Raw genomic sequence first — 14,125 nt, 5'->3', positions numbered from 1 at the left:
ACTGACGACAAATATGTTTTAACAAGATGTTCATTCTCACTAAATAATTAAAGAAATAAAATTCAAAACCATGAGATATGTTCCACTCTTTAAAAATGCAAACATTTTAAAGGTGTTGAATGCTACTGCTGCAAAGGCAGTGAAGAAAAAGGCACTCATCTGAATTGTTGAAAAATTATAAATCAATACAAAATTTTTTGAAGTCTATTGGATAATATCTTTTAAAATACAAGGTACATGTACTCTTTGATACAGCGTTCTGCCACTAGGAATTTATGTTACAAATGAACTTACAAAGGTTTACCAAGAATCAAACACAGATACACATGCACACACATACACACAGCTGTCAGTTGTGACATTGGTGATGTAAGAAAAAAAAGAAAAGAAAGAGAAAACTGGAAACAATCAAAGAGTTAGTCAATATAAGATTGCTTATGATATATTTACATGAATGAGTGCTATTTGTAATACTTCCTGTAAAAAGAATGATTCTAACATGTGGAAATGTTTATGATGTAGTATTAATTGTGTAATGAAAAAAGCTTACAAAACAATATTTGCAGTATGATTCTACTTTTTAAAATAAAAAATAGACATGCATAGTATTTTTGCATTGAAAATAGAATGTCAGGATCTACAGCATACATGCTTTCTGGTCATTTATACATTTTCTAAGGGCCTTACCTCATCTTTATAACCTGCAAAAAAAATACTTAAAGTTTTCAACTTTATGTAGAAAAGAGAAAGGAAATTAAATAATCTGTGTCCTGTTTTATAAAGTTATTGCTTTATAACTGAGCAATAAACATTACGTGGAATCCATGTCATAGAGGTTTTATAAAAATAAATGACTAACCGAGTATATAACTCATTGAAAGCGCTAAAGCTAGAACAATCTTAAAAGCTGTTTAGGATTTGGCCATGGGAATAAGATATGTTTCTACTCGTTCTAACCCATTCAACTAGTTCTGTTGTTGCATTGCCTTATTCATCAAATGCTGTCACCCAGTGTTGCTTAAACCAAATAGGTGTATATAAAAGTAGAGTTGGAATATAACTGCATCAACTACTACCAAGTGCGGATGACAGGAAACCTCATCATTTGACAGCAACCCTTCATATTTATAACTTAGGTGAGTATTTGCCATATGTTATTAGAAAAAGCAGCAAAAAAGAACCAGTAATGTTTATATTGCCATATACTCTGTAATATTTCTGATTTAAAAATAAGATAATAAAGAGTAAATTTTAAGCTGAAAAAAATGGTGAAAAGGGTGATGGTATTTTTTAAGCAGAAGATTTGTAGATAGTTTAAAGAAACTACTTTGTTTTTTAGACTAGGATTAGAAAATATTTCTTGACTATGCTTTTGACTTGTTATTCTTAAAAAACAGCTTACTTTCTCTGTGCCAATGACTCCATTTTAAATGTGATTTTCAGTTTCTTACCTATCTTATATAACTCTGCAAGCTAATGTTGGTTTAGAGGAGAATTCCTCCAAGCGTGTTCTCACAAACCAGCTAGCTATTAGTGTTAACAGAGGAGCTTGAGGAGGTTACAAGATAAAAAAATTACTGAAAATAATTAGTTAAAAGTAGCCACAGTTCTTCAGTGAGGGACTGTCAACACCTTTACTATACTAATATGAATTCTAACTTCCCAAGAAGTGGAATACAGATTGAAACATTTCCTAGATTTATTTGAAATTACAACTTTTAAAAAATCTAGCAATGTAATTTTCATACTATCAGTAAAGTGTTACCTGAAGAACTGCAATATGCAGGAAACTATTTGAACTATTTTCTGTACAATTTAAAAGTTAACACAATAGGAGTTCACATCATGGCTGGGCAGAAACAAATCTGACTAGTATCCATAAGTACATGGGTTCAGTCCCTGACCTCACTCAGTGGGTTAAGAATCTGGCATTGCCATGAGCTGTGGTGTAGGTCACAGATGTGGCTTGGATCTGGCATTGCTGTGGATATGGGCAGGCCGGCAGCTACTGCTCTGACTGCTCTGATTTGACCCCTGGCCTGGGAACCTCCATATGTCTCAGGTGTGGCCCTCCCCCCCCCCCCAAAAAAAAGAAAGAAAGAAAATTTTGTTCATGAAACTGGCTGTAAATAGAATGGCTATGTGTAAGAATCTAGTTCCAAGTAAATAAGAAAATTTGGAATTTCAGCCTATAGGGGATTGTCCAGGAGCAAAAATAAAGGTGCATGAAGTTTATCTTTCAGTGATTCCTCATACCCAGGAATGCAAGGCTCCTCCTTTATTCAGCAAGAAGAGATGATCCTAATGAAATTTATAAGAGATTTAAATAAAATCCTTCAATGATAGCATAGTGGAGATTCCCTATTGTGCCCCCGGGAATGACTGTTATCTTTCCATGAGAGTGAATATTATCTTCACAGAGCATAAGGGACTCACATCAGTCCTTACTTTCTTTCTCTGATTCGCCCACCTTTATTGATCAAGAACACTTGAAGCAGAAAACCTTAGACATCATTTACTGAGCCCCTCACTCCATAGATGAATAGGCTAAGACTGAAATGTTAAGTTTCTTGCCCAGGATCGCAAAAGCAGAACCAGGACCAGAATCTACTCTCCTGATTTCCATCTTTATGCCGGAACTTCCCGACCCTGTTTTCTGTCTTCTCCCTCCAAATGTAGAAAGAAAATAATCAGAACTAGGAATTTAACTTCAAATGCTCAGGCAGTTGTCCATCTCCTTTAAAATAATAAATTTCATAATAATAGTATTTAACTTGTAAGCATAATGTGCGACAGTGCAGTTAGGTCATCATAGTGTGTTAACTTTTATTTATTTCTTTTTTCCTTTTTCTTCCTTTTTTTTTTTTTTTTAGGGCCACACTCAAGGCATATGAAGATTCCCAGGTTAGGGGTCAAATCGGAGCTGTAGCTGCCGGCCTACCCACAGCCACAGCAACGCAGTCTTAGAATTTCAATATCAATATTATCACTAACAATAAACCCACAGAGTAGAGCTTTCTTTGCAGTTAATTTGTCCTCTGACTATATTCTGATTTAGATATATATTCAGAACACTATGTTCAAATTTTACTGAAATAATTATTTTCTCTATGTGGCTATGTTATCGATTATCTACAGTTGTTTCTGTTTGTTTTCAAGTTGAGACAAATGCACTAATGCTATATTTCAATCCAACAGAAGCCTGAAAATGAAGCCTGAAGTGAAGTATTCAACCACCAAAATTTCCACAGCAAAGATGAATAGCTCAGCCGGCAAAGCCTCGATAAAATCTCCCAAGTTGAGAAGTAAGGACTTAAGTCTTTCTGATTGTTTTATACACTATTTTTTTAATCCATTACCAAATCCATATCATTCCAATGTTTATATATGCTTTACATATAAACCATATGTTTTGGTTTATAACCTTACCAAAAGTTACTAAGAATACAAGAGCTGAAATTGAAAGATACAGCTCATAAGTGTGAAATAGAGGAGAGTTTCATTTTAACAGACTATATGGCCAACTTTTGCTTATTTGATATATCACAGAACAGGAGTGACTCAGATGATTTAAACCTGCTAATAGTGATGAACATAACCATTTTATTTATTTATTTTTGCTTTTCAAGGACATACCTGTGACATATGGAGGTTCCCAGGCTAGAAGCTACTGCTAGCCTATGCCACAGCCACAGCAATGCAGGATCTGAGACACATCTGCAACCTACACCACAGCTCACAGCAATAACCCGCTGAAGGAGGCCAGGGGTTGAACCCACATCCTCATGGATACTAGTCAGGTTCATTACTTCTGAACCACAATGGGAGCTCCATGATAAACATAATTGTAGCTGTTCATATCAATCCCTTCTCTACCCATACCTCTTGCCACCAAGTCCCAAAACTTTTCCCCAGATTAACTGACAAAATTTTAAACTTGCCCACTTCTATTCAACATTTATTAAGACCTTTGGTATATCAAGTTTGTGGTCTTGACTTGTGACTTCTTATAAAGGAGAAAATAACAAGTGAAGATATTTAAATAAACCAGGGTCCAAATAGAACATAATTGACAAAATGATCCTCAAGTCTATCCAGTTGCAAACTCAAAGGATTTGGAATAAGATGAAGGGCAAAAAGTCAGGTAGTTGCCATAGCTTTAAGATGAAAGGGCTACATACAACTTTGAGCCTTAAAATTACCTATCCTAGGAAAGAATTTTGCAAATTTATACCCATGTTTTTCACTTGAGAGCAGTAACACAAAAGAATTAACAGAGCTCTGTGGACCATGAGAAAACAGAGGATGAGAAATGATGGTGGGGACTGGTACACCCTTGTTCTTTGAACTCCTCCCATCTCCCCAAACATTTTAGGCTGGAAGACAAGTCAGTGCTAAGGAATATCATTTCTGTCCTCCCTGAGGCTCTGGCCCACCCATGTTCTTCTTTTGTACGTAAGGAAACCAGTAATTTGACTGTGGTTTCTGAATTGCCAGGAAATCACAGCAAAGCTAGTCCCTTTTATTTATGTCTGAGTCAGAATGCTCCTTGCATGAAGAGTGACTCATCAGAAGTGACTATATACCCCCAAATTGTTTCTTAATACAGAATGCATTCTCTTTGTATCCTAGGAAGTATGGTCTCTCTATAGATTCTGGACTGAGGGAACAGTCTGGAGTATATACCAGAGTTGCTGGCATTGATGGAAAAAGAAAATGTAACCCCTCCTTTAAGGGAGCAGTGGCCCCTAAGAGTTAATTTACACATTTAGAGAAATAATGGTAAAGATAATCCTCAAATCATGTCGCATTATTTTTATTGTTCCTTAACAGATTTTCTCTTCCAACAATATTGGCTCAGCTCAATACTAAAAGTATTGTTACTTAAACACTCCTGGCTAAAATTTTAGCAGATACTTGTGGTATGTGATAGGTACAAACCGATTCTCAAAACTCAAGATGCAAGGAATGTCACATCTTCTTTTTCTAAATAAACTATTATGAGCCCTCAAGCAACAAAACAAGAAAGTTCATTTTAATTTCTTCTCCCCCCTTAGGCTAACTGGATCTGACACAATCACAAAGTCACAAAACTCAGTATCCAACTGTTACAGGTGTCCATAAGTCAGGTACCACATGAGTTCTTGTCATCACCAGGGCATTTCACCTTTAGTACAGGACTTCATGAGCTTTAGGAAAGCCTCTCCCCAAACTCATTTCCTTCCCTATTTCCAGGAAGCTACTCCTCAGGGTCAGGCCATTCTCCTCTGCTACTTCCTCTGTCATATCCACCAACCCTGTCCCTGCCCTGAAATCCAGCTTCCTTATGGATCTATCCAGAAGACATAATCCAGGAGCCGTGGGATGTATCCATCCAGGAGAAGTTTTTTTTTTTTTTTTTTTTGACTGAACAGTGTTATTGTTCTATAATTGAGGCAATATTTAAAAATTGGGAGATTTTACATAAAAATCTGAATATGTGGTTCCTCTCATAAAATCTGATGTTAAGTCATCAGCATATACAAAGTTGATTGAAGTCACTGGAGCAAGTAAGAAGGCCCAGAAAGAATGTCTTGAATGAGAGGAAAAGGCAAAGGACAAAATTCTCAGGGACATCAACATTTTAGGAGCAGGCAGAGAAGGAAGATCTATCAAAGAAACACAGAAGAACTGATCAGAGGGAGACGAGGTGAATCTAAACAGACTGCTGATACACCCAATAAGAGAAGAAGAGTTCAAAGAAGGATGCAGTCCCCAAGTCAAATGCCACAGACAGGTTAAAGGCAGCCAGCAGTGAGAAGAGACCTTGGTGAAATGAGTGTTTAAGGAAAAATGAAAGATGAAGTGATTTACTTCTGTAGGTCCTCTCAGCCACTGTCTGGCTCTCTCAGTGGCAGAACTACAACAAAATTTCCAGGTCTATCCCCACTTACCAGGGATAAGTGAGGGATTTTATCACCCTGTTGCTATGATGAAACTTATTATGAGAATTTGCTTAAAAGCCTTACAAAGACACTGCCCTCAGATATCAAGCAGGATGGAGACACAGGAAATTGCAATAGCCTTATCATAAGTTTAAGCTGACCCTCTGACCCTAATGGCACTATCTTCTACAGAGTTCCCATGGCCATGCCAGCTTTATGTGTTCAGGCCAAGAATTCAGCCCTCACACCTCAGTTTCCGCTGCCTACAACACCAAATTATACATTCTACCAAATCCTCGCAATGTGAAGTATTTTACAAACTTCAAACACAGTCAGCCGCAATGAATACCCAGTGTTTGTCCACTAGATGCTGTCCTTTACATTCACATCTTTAAACCCGAATTCTCTTCTTCTACATCCACAATACTTCCTCAATATTATGACCCTCACATCTTACTATCCAAGATCAATATCTTGGTCCCCATATAGTCTGTAATATTAGACATACCTGTCATTTCCCCATGAGATGCTAGACATAAAGATAAGCATATTAGGAATGAGCATGCTAAGAGTACCATTTCATGTCTTTTAGCTCTCAAGAGACAATGTGATACAGTATAGTGGGAACTCTGACAGTTGGGTTTTGTTTTTATTTTTTCTAAAGTAAGTGCCTGACTTAAGTTTTGGTTGCTGTGCTATCCACTTCAAGGTGGTACCCAGTTGAAAGACAGTTATCTTAAATAAACATACGATGAACCAGAAGACTAGATAACGAACCAGAAATCTTAGTTGATTTCCATATCTAGCAATTTGGACCACTTTTTTTTTCTCCCCACACTTTAAGTTCCTGCTTTTATATTTTAAATTCACCAATAAATAGTGAGCTCTTGATATCCTAAGCTCCCTCAACCTCAAAAAAAGCAGAACCCCAGTCCCATGAACTCCCTCTACCTGTGCTCTCTCTGTGATCCCAGATACACAGTGTAATTTTCAGGTTTTATAATTAATAAACCTCTACTTTTTTAGTTTCCTGATGGTTACTGCTGAAGGGTATCTTGCAATCATAATAACCACAAAGGCCAATCCGAACACAGTATTGGTTATTGATATCAAACACAACATTGGTTATTGATGGCTAAGACTAGCACATAACATATAATTAATAATGTATTATATTAAATTAGTTGTCAGGAAACCAAATTTAATGTTGCCTATGGCACAATTTTGTAAATTATCTTTGAACCTGGAATTAGTTGTCAGGAAACCAAATTTAATGTTGCCTATGGCACAATTTTGTAAATTATCTTTGAACCCTAACCCTAACCCTAACCCTATGTGTAAGATACCACAGCTGATATTTCTGAAATTGTAAAACAAAACAATATTGCGGAGTTCCAGAGTGGATGATTATGATTAAATAGTCTTGCCCAGCTCTGAAGTTGAATACACTTAAAGCTGTTAATCTGAATTGGAGGCAAGACATCGATAACTCAAAATAGTACCTAACAAAAGTTAATTCCACTTAACTTTAAAAAGCATATTAGGAAGGCAGATATTCTGGAGAGTAAAAAAAACAGATCAGAGAATGGATCTCAAAGTCACAAGTAATTATTTTCATTTTCTGAATTACTATGAATTGAAATTTAGCTATATTGTATAACTTGCTTGATAATTCATTTACTATAATGTTTAAAATTTAGATCTTATGACTCAGATTTTAAATTTTTCTTTCCTATTGAGCTCTGAAAAGCTTTTTATGATTTCCAAGTGGCAAATTTAATTTTTATTTGAAATGTTAATTTTTATTTGGATAAATAAGAATTATTTAATCAATTAATTTTTTACTTCAACTGATTTTATTTCAGTTTGCATTTTATTAGTCTCTAAAATTGTTGTGTAGCATTTTCTTAGATGGAGGTAGATGGAAGAGGAGCTTTAATATTATACACATTTGAGTCACAACTTCTCACCAGACCTATAACCTTGGACAAGTGTCATGACTGCTAAGAATGTCAAGTGATCATCTCTAAAATAAAAGAATCATACCTACCTTGCAACATTACTTGTAAAGGGTTAAATGAAAGAGTATGTAAAATTATCAGCACAGTGCTTGGCTCACTGTAGACATACTAATATTTGACCAGGGAACCAAAAATACTCAATGGAGAAAAGATAATCTCTTCAATAAATGGTGGTGGAAAAACTGGATAATCACATATAAAAGAATGAAACTTAACTCCTATCTACACCACACACAAAAATTAACTCACAGTGTATTAAAAACTTAAAGGTAAGACCTGAAACCGTGAAACTCTTAGAAGAAAACACAGGCAAAAATCTCCTTGACATAGGTTAGCTATTTTTAATGTCAATAAACCTTATAGACTACAGCTATCCCTCTAAAATTGTTAAAAAGCATATTTTAGATAAGTAGAAAAGATTATAGATTTCATATGACTGTAAGAGCTCCTCCTCAGGCAAAGATTGACATTTGTTGGATGTAGATCCATACTCCCTTATAACAATTTTGAAACCAAAATCTTTTCTAAAGACCTAAAGTTTCATAACTTGTTTGAGAGCAAAATACAACCTGAGCTCACTTGACAATTAAATCATAACCCGAATAAACATAAGATCTTTATTAATTCTACTTTATGAAAATCTTCCTATGTTTTAGTATAAAATTATTATTTTTTTATTATGAGGTGCTGCCCTAGTCCCCGATGGATATGCAAGCTATACACAACATATGCTCTACTCAACAATCTTAAAATCTAAAAATCTCTGAAATTTGAAATATAGCTGGCCCCAAGGACTCTGATAAGATACTGTAGATCTATAGTTGCTTTCTTAGCCTGCTATACTCAGGGTTTGTAAAAGGATAAAGATGGATGAAATGAAATGATATCACAATTTTTTTAATTGCTTAGAATCCCAACAGAAGGCTAAAGAAGTCTGTCAGATGTACTTTATGCAGCTTCGCTCTGGCCTTATCATAGAAAAGAAGACCTGTTACTTTGGGAAAGAAACCACCAAAAGGCGTTCACCAACAAAAGGTAAGGAGAAACTATGCATTTTCTGATAATTTTTCAACATAGTGTTGGGCTTCCATTTGCCTTCATATACCACCTCAAGATATATAATTTTTTTCCTCACCCAAATTCCTCCTGTAAAAGTGTAAAGATGATGAACTATTTTTTAGCCATTTTTCAAAATGGCATATAAAGAGTTTTTAATGGCATGGGATAAGTGGTTATGTTATAAATATTAAGTGAAAATAGAGGATACAAAATTATAAATATATTTACATATTTATAAAGGTTTTTTCTTTTATTTCAACGAAGTAAACTAAAATGTTAATAGGGTTGCCTTTAGGGTGTGGAGACCACTGGGTGACTAGTTTTCTCCTGCCTGGATTCCAACAGATGTGCCCTAATGGGATATAAGTGTGTAGGAGATGCTGACCCCTTCAGATCCTGTGGTGGCTGAAGTCCTGGGGCCAGTCAACACTGTCGACAAGCAGCCTTGACTGGAAATCCAGTCAAAGAGGAGATAGGGGACGGGTCTTCATAGAGTACTGACAGTCCACTCCTATCCCCACCCTTGTCCTGCAGGTAAAAAGTGCAAAAAGCAACCTCTGGTACTTGCTGCCTGTCAGCAGCAACTAGGACACCTTAAACGGTCTGTGGAGGGCTTCACCTTTGCTAATACTATGGTCCAGAAATATACCACAGCAACTAATCTTCTAAGTATCAAAGGTAAGACTGCTCACAGGGATGGTATGAGGGTAAGGAGGGAAGTAAAACACAGGACCCGGGTAAGTGCCACAACTGGAAGCAGCCCCAAGTCTCCAACTTTGTGTATATCAGAAACTTCTGTCCACTTGCTGTTGATATGCCCACATAGCGGTATTCAAACTAGGTACAGGGTAGTTGCTCTAACAATGTATATGCATTCTATAGTTAGAAATCTACTATAATTTTGAAATGCTTGCCGTGGAATAGAATTTCATATATATTATTCCTGGGAAGAATACATCATCCTTTAGGAGAAAAAACCACATTATCTCCCCAAACTTCAACGATTTGACAATGAAAGAAAAGGAAGAGCTATTATATTTTTAAATTTCAACTTGAATATTCTAAATAGTTTTTAATGGTTTTTAAATCATATCACCTAATTGTGCAAATAAATTTAATATTTAATATTCTTTTTAATATTTTATTTTCTTGCACATAAGTCTATACTTAAGGAAAATATAGTGATTTTTTTTCCTCTAGGACCTATACATGTAGTCCCTATATCTGCTCCAGTTTACCCCAGCACAGTGTAGAAATACTATCATTTTCTACATATACCAGTACATCTTCAAAAAAATTGAGAGTATTGCTTTAAGTGTCTCTGTTATTTAGCCAGAGGATAGAATGAGGTTCACACCTGCATTCTTCAGGACTGCTGGAAGTCTCTGAGTAACTCTATGCTTTGCAACTGGGAATTCACTTATCCATGTCTATCAAAATATAGTTCCTTCTTGCCCGTAGTTCTCCCTAGACCATGAGGAGCCAAGAAATGGAGGTTTCCTCGGGCAAGGTCTATCATTTTTCCCACTTCTTTCTTCCCACCAAACCCTCCCATAAGCACACTAACATAGCCTCCCATGGCCTTCATGCAGGAGGCTAGCATTTTTTAATCCCATTCAGGTGGCCCACCTCAGCCTTTGAGCTACATTAAACTTGTGCCAAAGGCTTTCATCTATTGAATAGTGATGGACAAAGTGAAGCTTATATTGCAAAAACAAACGAAAAAACACAATCCATTGAGGAGGTTTTTTTTTATTTCTAAAAGATTGTTCAGGGAAACAAGTTTTTTGAATTCTTAATAATAAGATTTTTACTTGTTACAGAACATTCTGCTTCCCTCAGTACATATAACGATCAATACATTACTTTTGCTTTTGAGGATGGAAGTTATGAGATCTATGTTGAAGACTTGAGAAAAGACCAAGAGAAAGGTACAATATTTCCTATTGTCTATAATGATATAATGATGACTAGTAAGGTAAAAAATTAATTTACCAAACCATAAACAATAGATTAACTCAGTCATGGCAAATAGATTTCATGCTGCATGCTAACTCCAATGCACTGGCAGTGGATGCTTGAATACCACTGTACTGAAGGAGATTCAGAAGCTTATTCAGAGTTCATTAGGGAAGAATGATATATTGAGAAGTGATATCTGTTGTGAAATATGGAAGGAGGTACCACACATATTGGCTGTCACTAAATTACCCTACCAGATCTTTCCAGTCTTCTCAATATCGCCAAACTACAACCTCCAGTAAAAGAATATACCAATGCTATGAGCAATATTTTTAATATTTTAATACCAATATTGTTCGATAATGCCTCAGAACATATTTACACATTTTAAGACCTTACCCAAAATCACAGAAGTTTTGCTTTTACTAATACATAATAAAAGAAGAGCATGTTTTCTGATGTGTTTTATATATATATATCAGTGTGTATATATATATATATATATATATATATATATATATATATCAGTGTATATACACATATACACTGATATATACACATCAGTGTATATATATATACACTGAAACTATCTGATAAAACTGTATCTCACCAAAGGGATTTTACCCATTCTCTTTCAGATAAGGTGTTACTCCGTTACTATGATTCCCAAATCCCCTCAAGTGAAACAGGTAATTGGGAAGGCTGGGTAGATCTGGTGCTTGAATTTTTAAATTTAGGGTAAAGTGCTCCATGGGAAAGGAAAGCAGTCTAAGAAGTTTCTCCCTGACCTAAGCTCATGATAAAAATCTTAGATTTTAAAAGGATTTACTCCATTTTATCCATTTTCAGTTTAGTAATTAGGATAAAGGTTTGGTTACATTTAAGAGAAATTCAGAATAATAGTGGTTTAGGTTACACAAATTTTTATTTCTATCTTAGCCAGGGCTGGAATGACAGTTCTGCTCAACAAGTTGCCAAGCGAACCAGCTCCTTTCCTCTTTCTAGCTCTGCCAACATCCACGTGGTTCAAGATTTCTTGCCACCATGACAATGTCCAATCAGTAGTACAGAGGAAAACATATGCATGAATTCTCTTTCTTTTTAAAGACACAAAATGGAACTTGCACCTGACAATTCCACTCACCTCGCCTTAGTTAGAACTTAGACAACATTGCTACACTCAGCTACAAGAAGGCAGGCTGGGAAATGTTCTATTATCACACTAAAAGAGAAAGAAATTGGATTTGGGGAACAACTACCAGTGGCTTTCTATGTAGATAGAGAACCTGATACCCAGAGCAACATCCATTTGAGTCACAATTCTGCAATTAAAAAGCACATAAGAAGATTAGCCCTTCTCCTAAGGGGATTTAGAATTACTACTGTCCAATGACTCTTTAGTTTCATTTGGGTACAAATATTTCTAAGAGACATGTTAGTGAAAGAAGTAGTTGTTTTACATGCACCTTGGATTCTTTTCTCAGTGTTAAATTGACTTAAATTAAAATGGGTTATAATTCTTAACTTTATAATTTGCACTTTTTAAATTGCAAGATGGTGGTGGTGATCATCGGAAATTAATGGTAAACCTGAGCCCCACAAAAGACAAAGATTTCTTGCTGCATGCCAACAGTAAGGAGCGTTCTGTGGAGGTAATGGAAATATGTACCTAATTGTCATGACTTGACTCTACCCAGCTGTGAAGATTTGGGTATTTGAGGTATTTTGAAGAAGAAGTTTTATCTATACTAGTGTACATAAAACAAAATGCTTACTATCAATAACTTGCTTCTAGAGTAGGGAAGGAAGGGAAATTAGCATGTATAGCCCTGCTATTTAAAGTCTGCTCTCTGCTAGCAGTATGGCCTTACCTGGGAGCTTATTAGAAATGTAGGCTTTCAGGCTCCCTTTCAACTGACTCAGAATAAGCATTTTAATACATCTCCAGAGAATTCATATGTACATTAAAATATTGGAAACACTGCTACACAGAATGATCTCAAATCCTTTCTATTTGGCTTTAGGAACTACTATGTTCTTCCAGGATGTATTTCCTCATAAAATATAATTTTCTTGAGCAAATGCAAAAGTAGTTTTATACTCTGAGATTTCTAAAGGGTGGGTCATAAACATTTCCATATGCCAAGATATATAGATAGCATAACAATCTACATTCTAATCATAGGATTCACTATTGTCTTCTTCAGTTAGTAAATAGCAGTATTATATTACTCATAATGAAGCTTTACAAATATCCTAAGGAACAAGCAAGTCAAAACTGTGCACAATAATGGAAACATGAGAGTATAATATAGAAGGTAAATTATATAAATTCACAGATTATAAAGCTAACTAATATAGCCATGCAAGGTATCAACAAAACAATGGATGGTAACAGGCATCTCCGTTTAAAAAAAAAATCCTAGGGAGTTCCCATTGTGGCACAGCAGAAATTAATCTGACTAGCATCCATGAAGACGTGGGTTCGATTCCCTGGTCTCGCTCAGTGGGTTAAGGATTTTGCATTGCCATTACCTGTGGTGTATGTCACAGACATGGCTCAGATACCGTGTTGCCGTGGCTGTGGCTGTGGCTGGCAGCTACAGTCTGATTTGACCCCTAGCCTGGAAACACACATGTCGCAGGTGTGGCCCTAAAAAGCAAAAAAAAAAAGCTAAGTGTATATAATGCTGTTTGGCATACGTAACTACTCAATAATGAGTTTACCCCTATCATACACCAAGCAGTGGGCTAAATGTTTTTACAAGCACTATCTCATGTAATTCTCACAGTAACTCTTATGACATTATTATATTGGTTAGGTTTGCCATGTAACAAACCATCTCCAACACTTAGTGTCTTAAAATAATAATCATTTATATCACTCACATATCTGTGAGTAAGTTGGAGGTTGACTAATTTAGAAGACAGGTAGACTAAAATTGAGGCTTGAGTGGTAAAGCAAAGAGCCCAGGTCTTGGAGATAGTACATGGCAAAGAGGGGTACAAATGGAGAACAACTGCATCCAGATCCAGTTATTCTAAGCCATCATGTCTCTCAAAATATACTATCAGTAAATCAAATCAAATCTCCCCACTTAGGCTCTCTGCTCACTTCTTTCCCACCTTCTATTCCCTACTCGGTAATCAGGATTGCTA

The 14,125-nt window shown here is 35.8% G+C and overlaps 1 protein-coding gene across 1 annotated transcript in view; it reads left to right on the top strand.

Annotated features, from left to right (window-relative positions):
* IL33 (interleukin 33) overlaps positions 1–14,125 on the top strand; it is a 42,002-nt gene that overhangs the window by 25,650 nt on the left and 2,227 nt on the right. The window contains exons 2-8 of the mRNA XM_047767664.1: positions 1,032–1,136; positions 3,199–3,305; positions 8,855–8,980; positions 9,539–9,682; positions 10,828–10,935; positions 11,605–11,655; positions 12,521–12,618. Coding sequence (XP_047623620.1) covers positions 3,209–3,305; positions 8,855–8,980; positions 9,539–9,682; positions 10,828–10,935; positions 11,605–11,655; positions 12,521–12,618 — 624 coding nt within the window. The 5' untranslated portion in view covers positions 1,032–1,136; positions 3,199–3,208. The remainder of the gene's footprint in view (positions 1–1,031; positions 1,137–3,198; positions 3,306–8,854; positions 8,981–9,538; positions 9,683–10,827; positions 10,936–11,604; positions 11,656–12,520; positions 12,619–14,125) is intronic.

The sequence above is a fragment of the Phacochoerus africanus genome, chromosome 2 (assembly GCF_016906955.1).
Source record: "Phacochoerus africanus isolate WHEZ1 chromosome 2, ROS_Pafr_v1, whole genome shotgun sequence".
In the NCBI taxonomy this organism is placed as follows: domain Eukaryota; kingdom Metazoa; phylum Chordata; class Mammalia; order Artiodactyla; family Suidae; genus Phacochoerus; species Phacochoerus africanus.
This window is presented reverse-complemented; position numbering and strand designations above follow the sequence as displayed.